We start from the raw sequence: 19,451 nt of genomic DNA on the forward strand, positions 1-19,451 counted from the left end.
GGAGAGTCACAGATTGTATGAGAGGATGCGTGATTTATATTCTGTGGGAAGATGGCCAGGAAATGGTCCTGCTCTTCAGCTAAGGGCTGCCAAAGTGGCCTTTGGTTCCTTCCATCTCTAAGAGCACTCTGTTCACCTTTCCAGCCGCAAAGCGGTAGAATTATATGCCGCCCATCTGACCGGGTTGCCCCAGCCACTGTGGGCAGATCCAAAAACACAACAAAACATCAACATTAAAAACTTCCCTAAACAGGGCTGCCTTCAGATGTCCTCTAAAAGTCAAATAGCTCTTTATTTCCTTAACATCTGATGGGAGGGCACCACTACCAAAAACGCCCCCTGCCTGATTCCCTGTAACTTCTCACAGTGAGGGAACCATCAGGCTGCCCTGGGAACTGGACCTCAGTGTCCAGATAGAGACACTCCTTTGTGTATACAAGGTGAGGCCATTTAGGGCTTTGAAGGTCAGCACCAGCACTGTGAACAAAACTGTTATTTTGCACACTAGTCATGCTCATGCCTCTGATACAAATGAAAAAGGACAGGGAGAATATTTTCCCTCTGCTCTTATCTGTCAAGGAAAACATAAAAAATAAACTCCACTTAGGTGGTAATAATGGCAGGTTCGTTCATCAGGCCCCGGTGCTTGCCTATTCCAGCACTTAAAATTATCCTGGAATAAACTGCTTCATTTTAACAGTACAGCGATGTTCGAATTTTGGAAAGATGCAGAAACACCGGGCGTCTTCCTCGCCGCGCGGAAGACTTTGTGCAGGCGCGCCTAGGTGGCAGCGCCTCCCGTTGTTCTTCTAATCGTCCCCGCGGCCTTGCAAAGGAAAAATCCAGGTTGGCTATCGCGCCGCCCTCCCCATCCTCTGCGAAACTTTCGTTAGGTGGCATCCATCAGCCACGCCAGCCCTTCTCCGCGCGCTGAGTCATGAGAGCAACAGTTCCCCGCCACCCCCGCCGGCTGAGCGCACTTTGGTACGCTCCGCCTCCGCTTCTCCCTCCCTCTCGGCGCGTTGGTGCGTTCCATCCCGCCCCGACAACCCAACCCGGGAGCCCAATGGTACATCTCGCCCTCCCCCTGCGGCTGCGAGCAGTGGTTGGCTCCGGCGGCGGCGGCGGCGGCAGCAGCAGCAGCAGCAGAGTCTCGTCCGGTCCCGCCCCGCCTCCCTCCGCCTTGTCATTGATGTTGTTGTTTCTGTCGCAGGAGCCGGAGGGGAGGCCGAGGCCGGGCTCGGGGCTGCGGCCGCCGGCGGCTGGGCCGGCCATGTCGTCGGTGTGTGGGGGGCCGGTGGGCGCCGGCTCCCTGCCCAGCGAGCTGGTGGTCCACATCTTCTCGTTCCTGGCCGCCCCGGACCGGCTCCGGGCCTCGGCCGCCTGCTCGCACTGGCGAGAGTGCCTCTTCTACCCGGCCCTGTGGCCCCGGCTGCGCCTCAGCCTGCGCGTCTGCCCGGCCGAGCGCCCGCGCCTCGACTTCCTCATGCGCAAGTGCGGCTGGTTCGTGCGCGAGCTCCGGGTCCAGTTCGCCGCCGACAACTACCCCAGCGGAGGAGCCGGAGGCGGAGGAGCAGGAGCCGGAGGAGGAGGCGGCGCCAGCGGGGTGTGCGAGGAAGCGGCAGCCGCAGCGGCCGCGGCGGAGGGAGAAGCGCAGCTCTGCCCTCGCTGGCTGGAGCTGCTGAGGACCTACCTGGAGCTCGTACTCTGCGTGCTGAGCAGCGTCCGCAACAACAGGTAGGACGGCGTGGTGGGAGGCCAGCCAGCGTTAACTAACATTCACAAACACACACACACGTACTAACACCTATGCAAAAACACGCCGAGCGGGAGGGAGAGTTGCAAAGCCTCCTGCTTCCCAAGTGTGAAGCAGCAGCAGCAGCAGCAGCAGCAGCAGCAGCAGCAGCAGCTCTCTCTCTCTCTCTCTCTCTCTCTCTCTCTCTCTCTCTGTTTCAAAGGTTCATGTGCTTTCTAACATCTGCCTGAACTTATTACTGGGTGGGGGAAGCTGCACCTGTTGAATTCCCGGTTGTCACGCATCCACTTAAAGATGCCTTACTCCTGCTGTGCGCGCCGGGAGGGGGGGGGAGGGATGTGTGAGCGGCGAGGAAGGAGCCATTCCGGAGCAACTCTAAGGGAACATCACATGAAGGAACACACGTCTGCACGTCGCCACCCAAAAGTGCTGCGGTTGGGGGGGGGGATCCTTGTGGAGAGGAGTGTTTCTGGATAGGTAGCATCACTACCTTCCGCACGTCAAGTACCTTCCCTGGGATGTCACCAAAAACGGAGCTGTTGAGAAAGTCGTTATTTGCCCTGTGCCCCCTGTTTTGATGGGCTCATAATACTTTTTGTCATAAGCTGCTAGGAAAACCTGACAGTTGCTTTTGGTTTCTTGACTGATAGAAACACTAACCATTTGTCAGCTAACATGTCACTTCTTTAGTGCCTAAATCCTTCAAAATGGGAGACAGTGGCTTTGTGGTGTCCGTTCTAGAACACCTACTGTTAGTGTACTATTCTGAAGCCAGCAGCAGGGCACATTAATAATTTGCTCTGCTATAGGCTGTTACATAATTGGGAAACAAGTTAAAGAACATTTTCTTCTTTTTTAAAGGGAGCAATACAGCAATACCAGCTGATCCAAAGTGATATCTTTTCCTTTCCAGTGACTCTAGTGTTTGTTGTCATACAACAAAGGTGTCACAGTTAGTTACATATTTTGCATTTTTAATTGGGTTTTATAAACAAGAATGTTTTACAAATAAGTATACCAAATTTTTCATTTCATTTGTATATCACAAAAATAGCATAAACATATTTTGCATTTGTAAGCCTTTAGTACTGCATTCTCCCTCAAGATTTCCAAAATTCCCATTCTGTCAAGGTCATATAATGAAAAAAATCTAAGTTGATCAGTTGTGTTCCAGAGCTGTTTGTTTCCTTTTGTTTCCTTTTGTGTTACTCTTGTTTCTCTCTGCTCCACTACAGAATGAAATGTCCTTTTCAAGAAAAGATTGTGCAGTTGTCCATGCTGTGCTCATCACTCTTTCCTACAGCCAGTTCTGCACAATAGAATGGACGATAGTTTGCACATCTTAAGTGATTTGCAGTAAGAAAATCCTGTTCAGATCACACATCTCAGAAAATTAAACTGCTGCAACTGGTACAGCAACCATATGTCAATGAAAAGATGTGATAAGACCTGAAGCAGCCAAGATCAGATTTGTGGCCATTTTTTTCAGAGATTTCCAAATTCCGTCTCACTCTGTTGGGTGCTACAGTGACCAGCTTTTGTCATGTGGATACTGAAACACTCAAGTATGTGTGCTGTGAGCCAGGAAATTGCAGTTCACTTTCATGGCAGCCAGGAAATTGCAGTTCATATTTCACCTCATCTGTGAACTCACTAGGTGACCCGCTGTGGGGCCTTTCTGTCACTTTTTATTTTTGCATATTTATTACATTTATTTAAATCCCGCCTTGCTCCCAAGGAGCTCAGTGTAACACACATGGTTCTTCCTCTCCCTATTATATCCTCACTGCTAGCACCCATGTGATGTAGGTTAGACTTGGAGATAATGATTGGCACTCTTACACTCACCTGTGGAAAAGGCAGCTGCTTGCTTCAGGGAAGGAGGTAATCTGCATGAAAAGTAACAAGCCAAAAACCAGAAAGAGAGAGCAGCAAAGTCCTTTCTTTGAGCTGATACCCTGTCCGTCATCTAGAAGAGAGGCTTACAATACAGCACACACTGCAGGATATATGGTTATATAAAAAAACAAAACAAAATAAAATCATGCACCTATTATAAAAACAGCAACACTAAGGCCCAACTCTAACCAGCATCACTATCAGCAAGCCTGGACAAATTAATAGGAAACTATTAGACTGATGAAGTGCTAGGTCTGCAACAAGGGTGTGGCAGGCTCGATGAGCCCCTCTCAAGCTAGCAGCCTATTAAAGCTGTGGGGAATTTGGGCCTCAGCAGTTTCTTATAGGACTTACCCTCCCTTTCACTCTGTTAGCTAATCATGGTACATAGATGACTTCACGGGCTTTCTTACTCAATCCTGCAGAATCTGAAGAGTGTAAAGATGATGGTATTGCAAGGGCTATTTGTATCTTGTGGTTGATCCTGCATACTGTCTGCTGGTTTTCCTTTGAACATCCCTGTTGCTTACCAGTTGAGGCCATGCTTGCATAAAACATTTCTCCAGTTCTATTTATATAGCCTTATTTCTTTACCAGCTAGGCAAAATAATAATTCTGTAGAAGTTGACCCCAGTAATTCTAACTGCAGCTGGTTGAGATTGCAGAGGCAATCTTGTTTCCTTAAAGTGTTTATGTAAACAACCCCATTGAAAGGACCAGCAAGCATTCAAAGCGTCTATGTCAGCCTTGTATCTTAACAACTTGCATTGTGACCATAGGCAACAAGGAATTCCATGCGGCTAATTAGTTGTCTGGCTAAGGAGGGATGGATTGCTCTGTCCAGGCACCACCAACCCACTTCGTTTCTGTTCTCACCACTGGGGAAGAGGCTTTTATTCCTCTGAGCAGCATAACAACACAGCCTACTAGCTTTTTAGCAGGCTATTGGTTTTACTTTACAGGCTATTAACTCCAGTGGACTTAGTTACAAGGCTGTCTTAGTATGTCAATGATCAGGTAGCTTAAGAGTAGACTATGTGTTGCATATAAATGCTCTAGAAGCATATTTACCACCACAAATTTATTCCTTGAACCCCACAGAGGGGGAAAGCAGCTCAATTGGTGAGTTGGAAAGAAAAAAAATAGTTGATAATGAAAGAGTAAACCCACCCTGTTGCATCTCTGCACAAGATTTTCTCCATCTGAAGTTGCTTTTCCTTACAAAAAAAGAGCATCAGGGTTCATTATGTGCATTTTCATATTACTTCGTTCCTATGGTAATGAGCCAGAGCATGATCCTTTAGAAAGGATTGCTAGACTAGGGTGTGAGCAAAAAGTAGTGTCTGAACTGTATGTTTTGGTCATGTGCTGTTGAACGCACACGACTCAAATATTGCCAGAATTCTGACATGCACGCTTATTTGAGAAGTAGAAGGAAATGTGTTTCATTTGGCAGAACCATTCTGAGAGTGCATTAACTAAATCCAGCAAATACGTTTGACTCTTTCCTTCTCCTAGTGAAGCAGAACTCTCCCTACCCCCGCGGTTAACTTTCAGAATTTATTGAGGAAAATACTTAATTGTTGCAGCAGCTTTGTTCTGCAACAACACCTTCTGAATAAACCTTTAAAGCTGCAGGTCTAACCACATGTTCCCCTGAATAAGCCCTGTGGAAAAACCGTAGAATTCACTTTGGAATTAATACGGAGGATTGTGCTGTAAGTAATGTGTCGCACCCAAGAAGTTGTCTTTATTTCGCTTATGCTCTACTCCTCAAAGAGCAAATTGCATGTGGTTCCTGGGCAGCCTCCCAGTTTACTGCTTAGTTTCAGCTGCATCATGAGTTTTAAGACTATTCTCTGTTTAGTGTTGAGTAACGATCATGTTGAGTAATGATCATGTACTGTTGTCTCAGGTAATGGATGGGGATGTGCTGCCTTGATTTCATCCCTGGATGAATGGAAAATCTCAGGATCTTTCCCACTCTACAGTGCTGATAGAGCTTGCATGTGTTTGGTGCCTATCCACATTCCATCTGTCCTGCATATGAGTTGGGCACTGTGTACACAATTCACATTCCATAATGCATAGCCTTCATTAATGGATGTGGGCATTCAGCAAGAATATCTGAACATCCAGTTCCTTCTTGCATGCACAATCCTCATCCAGCAAAGAAATCTGCTCTGGAAAGCCTGCTTCTATGTGTGGATCTCCTTAGTAGATTGCAATTTTAAATAGTCTTACTGAAGTAAATTCTGTTACAACAGTGGGGTCAGTTCACATATAACAAACAAACCAACCATTGTTTGGTGTTGGAGATGGAGCCTCAAGCTCATACGTTGTTATTATTTATTGAATTTGTTAGTCACTTTATCTTGCCCAAGGCAACTCAAACCGATTTATAGCCCAACTCTCCCAATAGATACATAAAAAGCAAGCGGATGATTAAAATTTTAAATATTCCACCCACTTCTAAAAGGCCACAGATAATTAGAGACCCCATGGAATCTTCTTTTTTAGTTACTTCCTGTTAGGAGTGTGCACCAACTGTAATATTTGGTTTAAATCCCAAAGCTTGGCACTTTATAAAACAACTCAGTTTGGCGCAGGAGAGTGAATCAGTTCCATTTGCCCCCCACCCTTCCAAGATTGGGAATTCAAATGGCTCTAATTTGTCCCCCTTTTGATAGAAGTAGGTGAACTTTGCAGTCATAGCAACTCATCCATAGTAGACTAGCACATCCAGGGGCTTTTGTGCTGGACACCTCCTCCCAGACATCCCGCTTGGCTTCACCATTTTTCTGAAACTGATGCACACCCCTATATCCTGTGAAACCTTTGCCACAAACTGAAATAACTAAGTGATTGTGTGTGTGATTTGGAGAGTGGGCAATCAGACCTCGCTCTTGTATGTCTTAACTTCTTCCATGTAAACATACTTAAGACTGGGTGGGGGGTAGGAAATTAAAGGATGAAATAGCCTTATCTTTTGAGGCCCTGAAATAATAATATCCTTTGAGGCCTTCTCTTCCTTCTCCTTGGTTGCAGGTGCAGTGGTATTAAACTGATTTTTTTTTTATTCTCCATAATTAGTTTCTTCATAGCACCTTGAAAAGGTGCTGTTTTGAATTGTTTCAAATATTTTCAAGGTCTGAAATAGAGATACTAAACTAGTTCTTCCTGTTGCTTTACTTTCTCTTCCTCCATCTGCAATGCCTGCTGGTTGGTTATCTTCTTTTGTCACATTTGGTTTCTGGGGAAATACGCCTGCTCTTGACCTGTACGAGATAAATTATGTAGTAATGTTAACTTGTTAGAGCATCTGTGTAATAAAAATGAATAGGCTTGAAAAGGAGGTGAATAAGCTAGGAAAGAAAGCGGCATATTAGCATGTTCAGCATTATGCAGCAAATAGGCTTCTGAAAGATAAGGCGTTTATTTCTGTCATTGAACTCTTGAAAGAAAAAGGGCACACCGGAGGCACATTTACTGATCAGCATAGCAAGATTGCTTGTTCTGGAGAGATTTTCAGTATTTTACAGAATAGAGGGAAATTTCCATGTCATCGCTGTATGAGATCAGAGAGTTGGTGGCTTTGTTTTTCACACAGCATGATTTAAAATGGCATATTTTATTGCACCAGCTAGTTATTCAAAATGGTTTGCAAGCAAAATATTCTTCACCAAGCAGTTGGAGAGAAAAAAATAGAAATGAAGGAGATATGCTTAGGTTGATGATCCAGTGGCCGAGGCTGGTGCTGCTTCTGACTGCCTCATTTATTCTTCAGTTACATAACAGACAGTGATAAAATTTACAATCTCTTCAAAACCTACAGTATGTCTTTGTCACACACAAATGGCCTGAAGTGCAGAGCCTAAAAAGTCAACTTTAAGTGACTATTGTAACTAATCAAGAACATAACAGCCTGGAAACTAAGGAAATATAGTCCCGTGCTTCAAAACGTTTGTGTTCTGATTAGAATTTTGGAGTGGCATGCGGAGGAAGCTAAATTCTTCTGTTCAAGCGAAGAACCTATATTCTCCGTAGGAGAGAACAATGTAGTGGTTCTCAGGTTTGGGAATACAAACTCATGATTTACATTTACTAATGGTTCTGACTTCTGATAATGTTTTTATAACTATCTTGTTCAAAGCCCTTCAGAGAACATCCCTATTTGCAGTTCACACCATGATAACTTTCTTGGCTACAATGCCACCCACATAATGCAGTGGCATCATGACATACAGCGTGAGCAAGGCTCACTGCTAAAAATGGACAGAGCTACATCAAAAAGCACAGTATACTTAGCTGGAAATTCATATGATACAGTGCAATTCTCCATGGCATAGTGTGGGCAGATAAAGTGGAGCTGTCCTGTTTGCTACGTCTGAGTAACTCTATTCCCCCTACCATAAATGACTTAATGCATTTGAGAGGTAGGTGCTTTGTTTTTTTAAAATGAAAGCTTAAATTCAGAAAAAAGAGCAAAATGCACCCTGTCATTGATGTTTGCTTGACAGCTTGAATAACGATAGAGCAAAAGAGGCCAATCTTTTAATTTCACCTTTATTAAACTGCAGCAAGATCCCCAGGGATTCTCAGAAATTGCAGTTATAAAATATGCTTTTGACGTGAGTGTACAGCCTCCAGAGTACAGGCCTATTTTGAAACTGGTCAATACTTAGGAGCCTGGACATCGCCCTCTCTGAGCAGCCACTGTGTCAGGACTGTGATGTGAAAATGCTGCACCCGGCCAGAGGAAGCAGCCTATCTTAGTTTCCTCCTTGTCTTCTAGGTGCTCAGTGGAAGACAGTTCATAATTGAGGAGGTGGAAAATGCAGCAATTATGGCAGATAGAAAAATACGCCCCAATGTTCCTATCTAAGGCATTACCTAAGCCAGTGTTTCCCAACCACTGTTCCGCGGCACACTAGTGTGCCGCGAGATGTTGCCTGGTGTGCCGCGAGATGTTGCCTGGAGGGAGGCGGGCGAGTTGGGCGGCGAGAGGCGGGGCGGCGACGGCGAGGAGAGGCCGCCCAGCGCGGGGCTCTCGCCGTCTGCCTGCCTGGCTGCCTGCGAGCTCGGCGGGCAGCGCCTCCGTCCGCAGCGCCCGCCTCGCGGCTCTCATTCCCTGCCCCTGCCAAAGCTCACCCAGCCAAGCCGCGCTCTCCTTCCTGCCTCGCTTTGCTGCCTCCTCCCCCCCACCCCCAAAGCTTGGAGGTTCCCCGGCAAGGGGGAGGGAAAAAAATTGAAACTTACACTTTCGTGCGTCCCTCCCAGCGTGACGCTGTGCGCTGACGTCACGGGGCTGTAATGGTGGTGTGCCTCGAGATTTTTTTCATCAAACAAGTGTGCCTTTGCCCAAAAAAGGTTGGGAAACACTGACCTAAGCCATTAAATAATTTGTAGTAGATCCCTAAACTTTTTCAAAACTTTCTTCCCAAGAAAACACTGGTTAAAAAAGAGTAATCATTCTACTTTTATAATTTTTTAAGTATGTGGGAAATTATTGAGAAACCTCTTCACTGTCTGATATAATACTAGTGAAATTTGACAGGTTTCCACCTACGAACATGAGGGAACTGTGATGTGGTTGCTAATATTTTTAGGCAACTTATTACACATGTACAAATTCCTCTAATTGGTAGATATTTTGGATGTCAGTAAAATGTTAGTTTCGCTAATAAAGGTTTTGGGCATCTTTCCAATCCTGCATTTGTGGAAAGTCTTGCCACAGCAGTATCTGTTGTGGCAAGACTTGTTTACTTTATATATTCTTCTATGTACTTGCTTTCTGATAGCTAGTAGGTGTTAGTTTTCTCTCTGGCTCATAGCTTGGTATTGTATGCCGAAACTGTATTTCACAGAAACCGCAGTGCACATGAATGTGTAGCTGAAATGGTTGCATTGACTACTTTTAGTCTCTGCCAATGCACTAACACTACACAGGCAAGTTCTTGCACCTGGCTCTTCCAACCACAAAAGTAAAATAAATCACAATGCAGAATGTCAGAGTTTGAACATACTGTACTAGATCACTCTATGACATTAGATGTGTTTCTGTTGTGGACTAGGTGGCAATGAGATAAATCTAGCAAATTATATTCTGTTTGACTAAGAAGTATAGCATGGACTATACTTTAAAAGTTAAATATGTGGATAGACAAATGGTGAATAAATCTAGTTTCTAAAGGTTTTCTGCCTGGCTCCTTGCACAGCCCCTGATCACCAGGATGTCTCAGACAGGACCATGTGCTCTTATGGTGTAGTCAGCCATTTTCTTCCTGGGTGAGGCACATGTCTTCTACACTACAAACAGAATAAACTTGGGCAGACCTCTTTATCTCATTGTGCACCTAAACTGTTTACTCCTGCGTACAAGCCAAAGCACAAAGAAATAGCAGTGAGCAGTGAAGGTGCATACAAGGTGCATAGAGTGGCAAAGTTTCTGACGCAGATTGTGTTGGAGAAGAGGATGCTGAAGAGCGCATTCACTTTAATTTTGGTCATGTAGGTCCAAGCAGAGCCCACACTGCAGGCCTTTCGGCCATTGCTCAACTGAAAATATGGCTTCTGAAAATTAGTTGCTGAACAGAGAATTAATGGCTTTGCTTGAGTGCAGCATATAAAATAAGGCTGGGAAGAATTAATAGTTTCTGAAGGATCTAGGACATAATATGGAACACAAGGTTCTCCAAGCAATTCCATAAATTGCTCTAAAGCTCAAACGCAGTCTTAATGCAGGTTGGAAACAATTGTGCATAAACCCTAGAGCTAATGTCATACATTAGAAAAATGCTGTGTTTTACACAGTGGTTTAATGGGTATTACTAAATTGCTCATGTATTTTTAGGACATTACAGTTCATGATAACACATGACTGAAGGAGATCCAGAGTTCATCAAGTTAGCCTGGCGCCAGGAGCTGTCACTGCTGCTGCTGCTGCTGTGGGATCGACTGGGCTCTGGCTTCTGATGGGCTGGTGGAAGCCTTGTGCATGAAATGAATGGAAATGTAATAGTATGTCTGCAGAGTGTGGTTTGGATCCCTCTGTGCATAGATTTCTGGGAGTAAGCCCCCCTAAAAGTGAGACTTGCTTCCAAGTAAATGTATATAGGATTGAAGTGTGTGCTGTGATACCTAATCGCTCTGTCTCCCTCTTTCTCACATACACGGGCAGATGCGTTCACACACACTTCAAGTCATGATGTGCAAGCCGTGCCCACCGTGCTAAAGGTGTGTGTCGAATAGATAGTGCCAGATTGTTAAAGTAAGTGAATGTTTGAAGTCAGAAGAGAAGGCCTTCAGGGTCACTGGATAGTTTGAGCAACTGACCCCAGATATTTTGATTAGTTATTCATGTGAATTGGTATGTGAAGCCTTACTATCTTTGTCCCTGCAGCAACCACCACTCCTCCTTATAGCATCCAACACAACACATGGCATCCTATTGCCTTGCTCATCTTCCGGTCTTTGCCGCACGGCATTGGCAGATGGGTTAGCATAGTGATATTTTGTGTGATGCATTTTATGTGTTGGATGATGCTACAAGAGAGAGTGACAGCAGTGGCAGCTGTAGCCCTCTTATAAGGTCTAGCCTGGCTTTCAGCTGTGCAGCATGTACAGCTTACGCAACTACACACAACTTTCAAGTGACAATGCTGTTCTTTTAGAATTTACGGTACCTGAGGCAAGAAGTCTTTGGCTGCAGAGCTAAAAATAGCAATACTGCTTGATGTTCTTGGGTGCTCACTGCTGCTTCTAATTAAAATGTTCACATTATTGTGGCCTGATTCTGTAAGCGGAGCATAGAGATCAGGTATGAAAGCTGACCCTTTAGAAAATCCTTTGGAAAGCAACCTCTGTGTTTTGCATATTGGCAATAAATGATGCACTCAAAATATTGACGTATTTGGGGCATGAACTTTGCTGTATGTGACTAGTCTTCGGATCTCTACGCAATACATTATGACAACTCTGAGTAGCTACCAATTGAGTGGCACCCTGCCAAACTTAGGTTTGAACTGACATAAACATAGTTAATTTTCTACAGAGAGTGCTTATGCTTCAGGTTGAATTTATGATCAAAAGTCAATATTTAAATTCAGAGCTGTAGCTAACCACTCATCTAGTAGTCACTTAATGGGAATATGAGTTGCTACAACCAGACAAGCAAGCTTTTGTTAATTGGAAGAAACCTGGCTCTCCTTTACTGCTTTTTAGACCACTATTGAGTGGGTAGCAGGGGCTACTTGCGGTAGATGGTTTTTAATAGACCAGCCTTCACCCACCTGATGTCCTCCAAACGTCATAGTGCAAAACATCTGGAGGAAGCCAGGTTAGTGTATGCTTCTTCAGACTTGTTTATACAACAGTTTTCTTTTTAATACTGTACATCTATGGGAGCAAAAGTGAGCAAATTGTTTTACTTGGCTGCCTACAGAACACCAAAACAGAGGAGGCTGGAGCAGAATTGAGAATTTAGAATAATATGGGAGGCAAAAGTGTACACGCTGAAATATTTAAACATGATTTTCAGTGAAGCATTAGTATAGGTAATAAATTAAAGGCTGTATGTATTGAACTATAAACTCGTCTCCAAATAAGCTGTGTATGTACCTTTAAGTACAATGGTCTTGGAAACAGCTGTTATTAGTCATCTTCACTGAAAATAATCTAGGGAATGGCTGCTGTTTGCTGCCTTTTACTTTGTCCTCTGTGAAGATCTGGCAAGTTATCTAATCTGTACCTGGGAGAATCCAAGAGCTTCTAAGTAAATATTAGGCAGGGCATCGTGTTTATGCCTGAGCCATGCATATAGAATTTACCAAAAATGTCGCAACTCTGCTAAAAACATAACCACATAACCTGGAGAGTGATGCAGTCTGTGAAGGCGGGCTAGAAGGAAATCTGGTTAGATGGCTTTTCCATTCCATCCTTTATATTCAAGCATTTTATTCTTAGGTGGAAAAAAGCCAAGAAAATAAGCAGGTTCATGCAAAGAAAGCTCATCTACATCATAGCTTCTATACAGTCTCTGTCACTAGCATGGCAAGTCCCAAATAGCTGCACCCAGTGACCCTAGGTACAGGAGATTTCATTCTGGTATATATTTTGCAAGCCCCTCTACAATGTTACGTCCACTTGTATTAATACCAGACATATAACCATTTCCTTACCACTGTCTATATTCATGAGGATTATTTCTAGTATACTGTGATTCAGAAAAAATATTCACTATATTGCGACGGAATTATGTTGGGTTCTTTTCTAGTTTTGAACAAATTTAAATGTATTGTAAAGCTATTTAGCTTGGTCATTCAAATGTACCTTGGTTAGAAGGGGCAACTAGTTTCTAGATTTCATGTGCTGGAAGGCTATAGTGTTACCGTGTGGATTGCGGTTCATATAACACAAAAGCTTGAGCTATTTTCAAATGCTCCTCTAATGCAAAGCCTCTGACTTGACACTTTCTCCTTCCAAATAGGAATCTTCAGAAATTGAGTCTCTTTGGTGATATAAGCATTCTCCAACAACATGGAAGTATATCAAATACACACCTCAGCAAAGTGGATCCAGATGGAAAAAAGATTAAGCAGTAAGTTGTCCAAAATATATTGTTACAGTATTGCAGTTTAATGAAATGGGAGGTGTGTGTTGTAAATGTGCTGTTTTAGAATATAATCCATTGTCTTCTCTGATGATTTAGTACTGAAAATAATGGCTCATGGTTTCACCGTGTCTATCGTTCTTTGTTGTTGCAATTTCCTTTGCAAATTGGACATCTTTTCTCAGAACATGATTACTCTAAAAACAAGCCATTTGCAGTAGTTGGGAGATTTTCTCCTACAAAATTCACATTCTAGGATAAATCATTTTAAGCAATGCAGGAAGGGGTGCCAGGGACTGCTATAGGAGTATCTTCATCCAGCAATTCTCAGTATAAACTTTATGCTATCCATGTCACATTGCTAAAAGCAGGTGCATTCTGCAAAAAACTGAGCAACTTTCATACTGCTTCAGACACAATTAACCTGATTATTCTCACAATTAACTTCAGGAGTAAAATATGAGATGTGTGGGGACTGTGTACACTGGCCTCAGCTCCTTGGTGGAAGGGTGGGATTAGAATGCTCATCATTATCAGAGTTGTGCTTGCTAATTAGAAGAAAGGTTTCTGGTGGTACAGTTAACTCACATCTTACATGAGGGATCCACACATTTATGCAAAAATGCATAAAGCCAGCAACACTTCGGAACACCCCCCCCCCGGCAAGATGGAGGGCTGTCTGCCCAGCTTGGGGAAGACAGTGGCAAGGCTCTGGGATGCTGCCAGAGCTGCTGTTCCAAAACCAGCAATCACAGCTTTGCACAGGTGGGTGGGGGAAAATAAATGAATGGAGAATGGGTTTTCTCCACTCTCCAGTTAGATATTTATTTTCCCCGCCAACCAAAGCTGCAATTGCATAAGTAAAATAAGCGTAAGATGCAAGTTACTTCCTACCCCCCATTATTTTAATCAGCCAGTATAAATAGGTTACATACAGATGTCCATCACTCTGAATGTGGTACCAAGTCATGACTCGCATGTGAGAAATGGTTATCGTGGAACAAGCATCACGGATAGAGCTTTCATATAATCAAATATCACTTCCACCATTTGGCTTCAAATCAAGTGTCAATGATGTACAAGCATATACAGTATTAGCCAGTCCTGATTTTCCCTTTGAAGTATCATTTGAATGAGATACACAAAGTGCTGATACAGTGAGTAGATACAAGCACTATTGAACCCACCACGCTGTGCTCTCTTGGACTTCTAGCCATTGGTAGCTACCCTACACATATGCTAGTTACAAAATGTGGGGAAGAGAATCAAAACAAGTTAGCATGCACAGTTCCAAAAGGGCAAAATGAATTTTCTTTTATATTTGTTTAAAACAAAAAGTAAGTCAACAGAACTTTAAAAAGCAAGTGCAAATCTGCTGCTGGAACTTTAGACTTATTTTTAAATGGTGTGTTCTTTCTCCACCCCACCCACCCCTGCTACAGCCAGTGTGTTTCTAATGCAACACCGTTTGCATTAAAGGTGTAAAGCGTTGTTGCTTCCTTGTCTATTGAACTTGGCTCAGAATTAAAAAAATAAACTATAAAAGATTAAGACGGTTGCTTCTGTTTTCTTCTTGCAGAATACAGCAGCTGTTTGAAGAAATATTGGGTAACAGCAGGCAACTGAAATGGCTGTCATGCGGGTTTATGCTACAAATCGTAACACCCACATCATTGTCATCTCTCTCAAATCCTATTGCCAACACTATGGAACACCTGAGTTTACTGGACAACCACATCCCTGGTAATACCACTCTTATCACTGCGGTTGAATTGGAGCGTTTTGTCAGTCTTCGCTCACTCGCCTTGGATTTCTGTGATTTTACAGCAGAAATGGCAAGAGTCCTGGCTGATAGTAACCATGTGCCTTTGCATCGACTGTCTCTTCTGGTCCACAATATTTCCGTAATGCACAAGTCCCTGGAAAATATGCCAGAAGACGAAGACTGGAAGGCACTGACACGCAACAGCACTAATCTTCGGGTCTATATAATGGCTTTTGATATCAAGAGCGATGACATGCTAAGGATTCTTAAACCCAGTATCCCACTGGAGAGGATTCACTTCGACAGCTACATCACTTGCGTTTCAGGAGCTGTTGTTGATCTCATATCTAGGCAGTATGATAAGTTCCTCACTCATTTCATACTAATGAATGATGTGATAGATATGTCTGGCTTCCCAGATCTCAGCGACAACCGAACCGAAGACCCATTGGTTTTATTGGCCTGGAGGTGCACAAGGCTCTCTCTTCTGGCAGTGCATGGTAGGCAATTACATAGGGGCAAAACACTGCTCGTTTAGAAACCTACACATTCATATGGGTATGGGTATGCCCTTGAGATTTCCCACCCAAGTATTTTTCTCCAAGTTTTGGGAGAATTCCCAAAGTGTTGGGTGTTGGGGCAGGGAATAAATTGTGCTTTGGCTTCAGGCTAGGATACGCTGTGCATATCAACATGATTATATGGTGGGAAACTGTTACTACCTTCAGAACACAAGACTCACAGTTGCCAAAAAACAACAACCCAACAACCCTTAATTGGTAGGAAAATAAGTTCCTGCACTGTTGGATTGTCCTTACTTTAGTCAGGCATTACTGGCTTCCCCGTCAAAGTTGTATTACACCCGACATATTTTACGATTATTGGCTCCTTTAAGACAAGCCTTTATGCTGCATACGTATCATGCTGCAAAACTACCAAGAAATACCAGCAGACATTTCCTTACTCATCTTCCCGGAATTATTGGGCAAGGAAAAACAGGCAGCTCCGCAAAAATTAAATACAAAAAGAAGCAGCAGCAATATTCACTTTTTTAATTAACTTAGTAAGTAAACTGACCAATTACTGGGGTGATTTCTTGAAAAGAACCTCATTAGGAAAATTGCTAAATAGGGAGACGTTAGCTGTGAGGCTGTAAAATATTAAATTACCTTTGGGGGTAGGGTGGGGAGGGAGAGGGAAGAAAGACAAAGTCCTAAAAATTAGTAATTACTTTTTTGTGTTTCAGGTTATACTGTTTGGGCTCACAACCTGATTGCCATTGCTCGTCTCCGTGGCTCTGATTTGAAAGTGCTTGAAGTCACAGAAGAAAGCATTGATTTTGACCAAGGTGAATTGGCCGATCAAGATGTGGATCCGGTGCACAATCTCATTGAGCAGGTATCCCTTGGATTGGGCCGACCTTGGCACGCAGTCATGGACATAGAATTACTCAGTGTCTTTACTGAGCCAACTCGTCATTTTTACAGAGAAATGCAAAGCTTCAGTGAAGGCATTTAGTTCCCTTTATTTACAGTTCCTGTGGTTACATATGCAAGTAGGGTCCTATTATGTTTTTCAGTAGTGTGAATTAACCCCTCTTGTGCTGTGTTTAATCAGTATTAGCTATATAGAATTATATATGTATATTCTACTTCTTGATCAAAGAACGTAGTCGGGTATTGGTTTAGAAGCTGAAAGTGGCAACGTTTAGGGCTTTCACGGTTAATGGACTTGTCTACAAAAAAAAAAAAAAGCAAAACTCAGATGTGGCTGAAGGTTGTCTGAGGTTGCCGGCTAACTTTCTTTTTGTACTGAGTAACTCTGCAACTTCACTGATTTTACTATTGTCGGAGTTTTTGTGCTCAGGAGCCAAAAATCTTTTTACTATCCATAGCCCAGTGGTTTTGAATGCAATCATTGTCATGTAAACTAGTAGCATGCTACTTAAAGCTTTTTTTTTTTTTAAAGAGAGAAAAATCAGGACTATCCAATACCATTTACTGTAAACCTTTGCTTTGATTTCATGTACAATATCTGGAGCATGAAATATTGCCACTCTGCAATCTCCTCCTTAAATATGAAGCAGTTGTCTCTTGCACAGTATAGCTTCTTCAGATGCTTACCTGACTCTGAAAGCTATCAATCGTAGTTTCATTGTAAATTAATTGTAGCTTCTTTTTCTTGTGGTCTGTCAGCTTCTCCATACAAGTTAGCTTTGGGCCCAGATTTAAAAAGAAACGTCAAGTCTCTACACTCCGATGGGGTAAAACCATAATGATTTAAAGATATAAATTTAAGTCTACTTTGCTTGCAAACAAACATTAGTCGTGAAATCCCTAGCAACTAAGTCACTGGATTTTCTCTGTCAGCGCCTGTGTCAGCTGCCAAAGAATAGATTTAAAACGAAGAAGTGCCCACATGCTGGCAGGGGCAGGCCAATTTTTGGCCAGCCAGATACTGCTAGATTGTAATATATAAGGTCGAATTTCGACCTGTGGTACACAGCTGTGCTGTGGCTCAGTCAGCAACCTCAGAACTCTTAAACATGCACCTGTTTCACTGTGAATAGTGAATGTAAAGGAAAGAAAGGAAAACAGATAATACAAACCTTGTTCTATCACAGGTATGAGCTGCTATGATGCATGAAGAACATTCCATGAAGTATGTTTTAAAATCTTGTTATATCTGAGAGGCTTTAAAAGCCGATTTAAACTGTTTCAGGGCAACCGCGGTACAGACGTGGTCTCTGTGAGACTTCCACCTGACCCAAGTTTTAAGTGGTACGAATGTTGTGCATTTAATGTTAAAGGACAGTCTGCAATAATAAAGTTAAGTGGCCAACGTGGGTGCCCAGCAGTGCTGAGACCTGGCTGCCATATTGTAAGCTTTGGAAAACACAATTTATGCAACAGATGTCCAGATATGATTCTATTTATGGAAAAGTTTATATGTGTTTTACAAATGGTTTTACCATCTTATATTAAAATGACCTTTTGACAGGTGTGCGCTGTTTTGTCTCCAGTGAGCACATACCATGCGGATTTTATATGTACATCAGTAGAGTGAATCCACTGGCACAGTGTGTGTGAATGCCAGATGTGGTGAGATTTTATCTTATAAATGTGATCAGACTAAAGTAACTCCTGACAGAAATTGTAAGGAAACCAGCTGAGTGTTTGACTTGATGACTGATGTTGTATGGTTTATGTTAAATGTATATTCTTTTAATCAATGAATAAAGCATTAAAATTGATCATGGAAAAATATTTTATTATATCAGCATGGTAGTTTTAGCACTGAACAAATCACACTTTTCGTTGAAAACTATCTTGCTTGTTTCCACTGTTTAAATCCAGAAAGCCTTGAGTTCTGAAGTAAGTCAGACATTTATTTGGCTAATGCTTTATGAACAATTTTTTTTTAGGAAACCAAGCTAAGTAGAAGACCAGACCAGCTATCATAATTTGATATTGTTTGCTTAAACTGGCAGAATAAATCTTTAAAAGTGTAGAATATGGAAAGCCCAAATCCCTCCCGTAGCAAATGCTTATATCAAAATTGAATGTGTTCTAAAACAGCAACAACTGTGTAGTACTTATATCCATGTCCCACTATTAAATAGACTGTGAACACTTACCATGCCTTTTACATGTTATCTATTTATTCTTATTGCTCTACTTTCTGGGTGACTATACGGTAGATGGACAAACAGCAGCTTGTTCTGTGTGATAAAATTACATTTCCTCCCTTGAAATTTGTTACTAGTTCCTTCATGTTATACAGTTCAACACAACACACACACGGGGTGACTAATGTGGTATCTTTCCATAACAACTGCCATCAACCCTGAACATGGGGCAGGCATCCTGGGTGGGACTGATGGGAGCTGTAGGTCGGTAACTGATGAGCCACAGGTTTGCAATCCCTGCACCTAGGATTACAATCCAGCAAAAGCTAAGTGTTTGTACATACCCTTGATATCAGTACAAAAGTCAACCACACACTTAACTGCTCTTGTGAGATCAATTTAACTAAGGGGCTAACAGAGAGTTACAAGCAAACACATGGAAGAAAAACCTACTTGGAGAGTGACTAGGAATGGGCAATCAGCCACTTCCAGCTGCTTCTGCACACTAAAATTTCCCTGCCTTCCAAAGCAGCTTTTCTTTGCTTTGTGACCTCAGCTATGCATGTGTAATGTGTAGCTAACCCTTCAAAATGTTTGACTTGTGGGCCACATGGCATAGGTAGATCATAATGTTACATGTAAATTAGCACTTACCTCTATTGGCAACTGGCAGAACCAGCTTCCCTTGAAGTTTTTCATTCTTAATGGTTAATGAATGGTCCCTAAGCCTATGTAACTTGCAGAAAAGTATGGAAATGCACAATTAGAACAAAGATGTTCTAATAGCCTGCTT

At 42.7% G+C, this 19,451-nt stretch overlaps 1 protein-coding gene across 1 annotated transcript; it reads left to right on the top strand.

Moving 5' to 3' along the window:
* The first annotated feature begins 1,051 nt into the window (after nucleotides 1–1,051).
* FBXO33 (F-box protein 33) lies at nucleotides 1,052–18,666 on the top strand. The gene is made up of 4 exons (XM_081208772.1): nucleotides 1,052–1,737; nucleotides 13,143–13,253; nucleotides 14,845–15,530; nucleotides 16,277–18,666. Exons 1-4 carry the CDS (start codon nucleotides 1,067–1,069, stop codon nucleotides 16,546–16,548), a joined length of 1,740 nt encoding a protein of 579 aa, XP_081064898.1. The 5' UTR covers nucleotides 1,052–1,066; the 3' UTR covers nucleotides 16,549–18,666.
* Nucleotides 18,667–19,451: the final 785 nt, after the last annotated feature.

Source organism: Podarcis bocagei (genome assembly GCF_964188305.1).
Source record: "Podarcis bocagei genome assembly, chromosome: 1".
Taxonomy (NCBI): domain Eukaryota; kingdom Metazoa; phylum Chordata; class Lepidosauria; order Squamata; family Lacertidae; genus Podarcis; species Podarcis bocagei.

Bases quoted from the DNA above. Each gene is read 5' to 3' on its own strand.
- FBXO33 (XM_081208772.1), top strand. From the start codon at position 1,067: ATGGTACATCTCGCCCTCCCCCTGCGGCTGCGAGCAGTGGTTGGCTCC. The intron at 1,738-13,142 runs GTAGGACGGCGT...CCTTCCAAATAG, and splicing joins AGCAGCGTCCGCAACAACAG to GAATCTTCAGAAATTGAGTC. The intron at 13,254-14,844 runs GTAAGTTGTCCA...TTCTTCTTGCAG, and splicing joins GATGGAAAAAAGATTAAGCA to AATACAGCAGCTGTTTGAAG.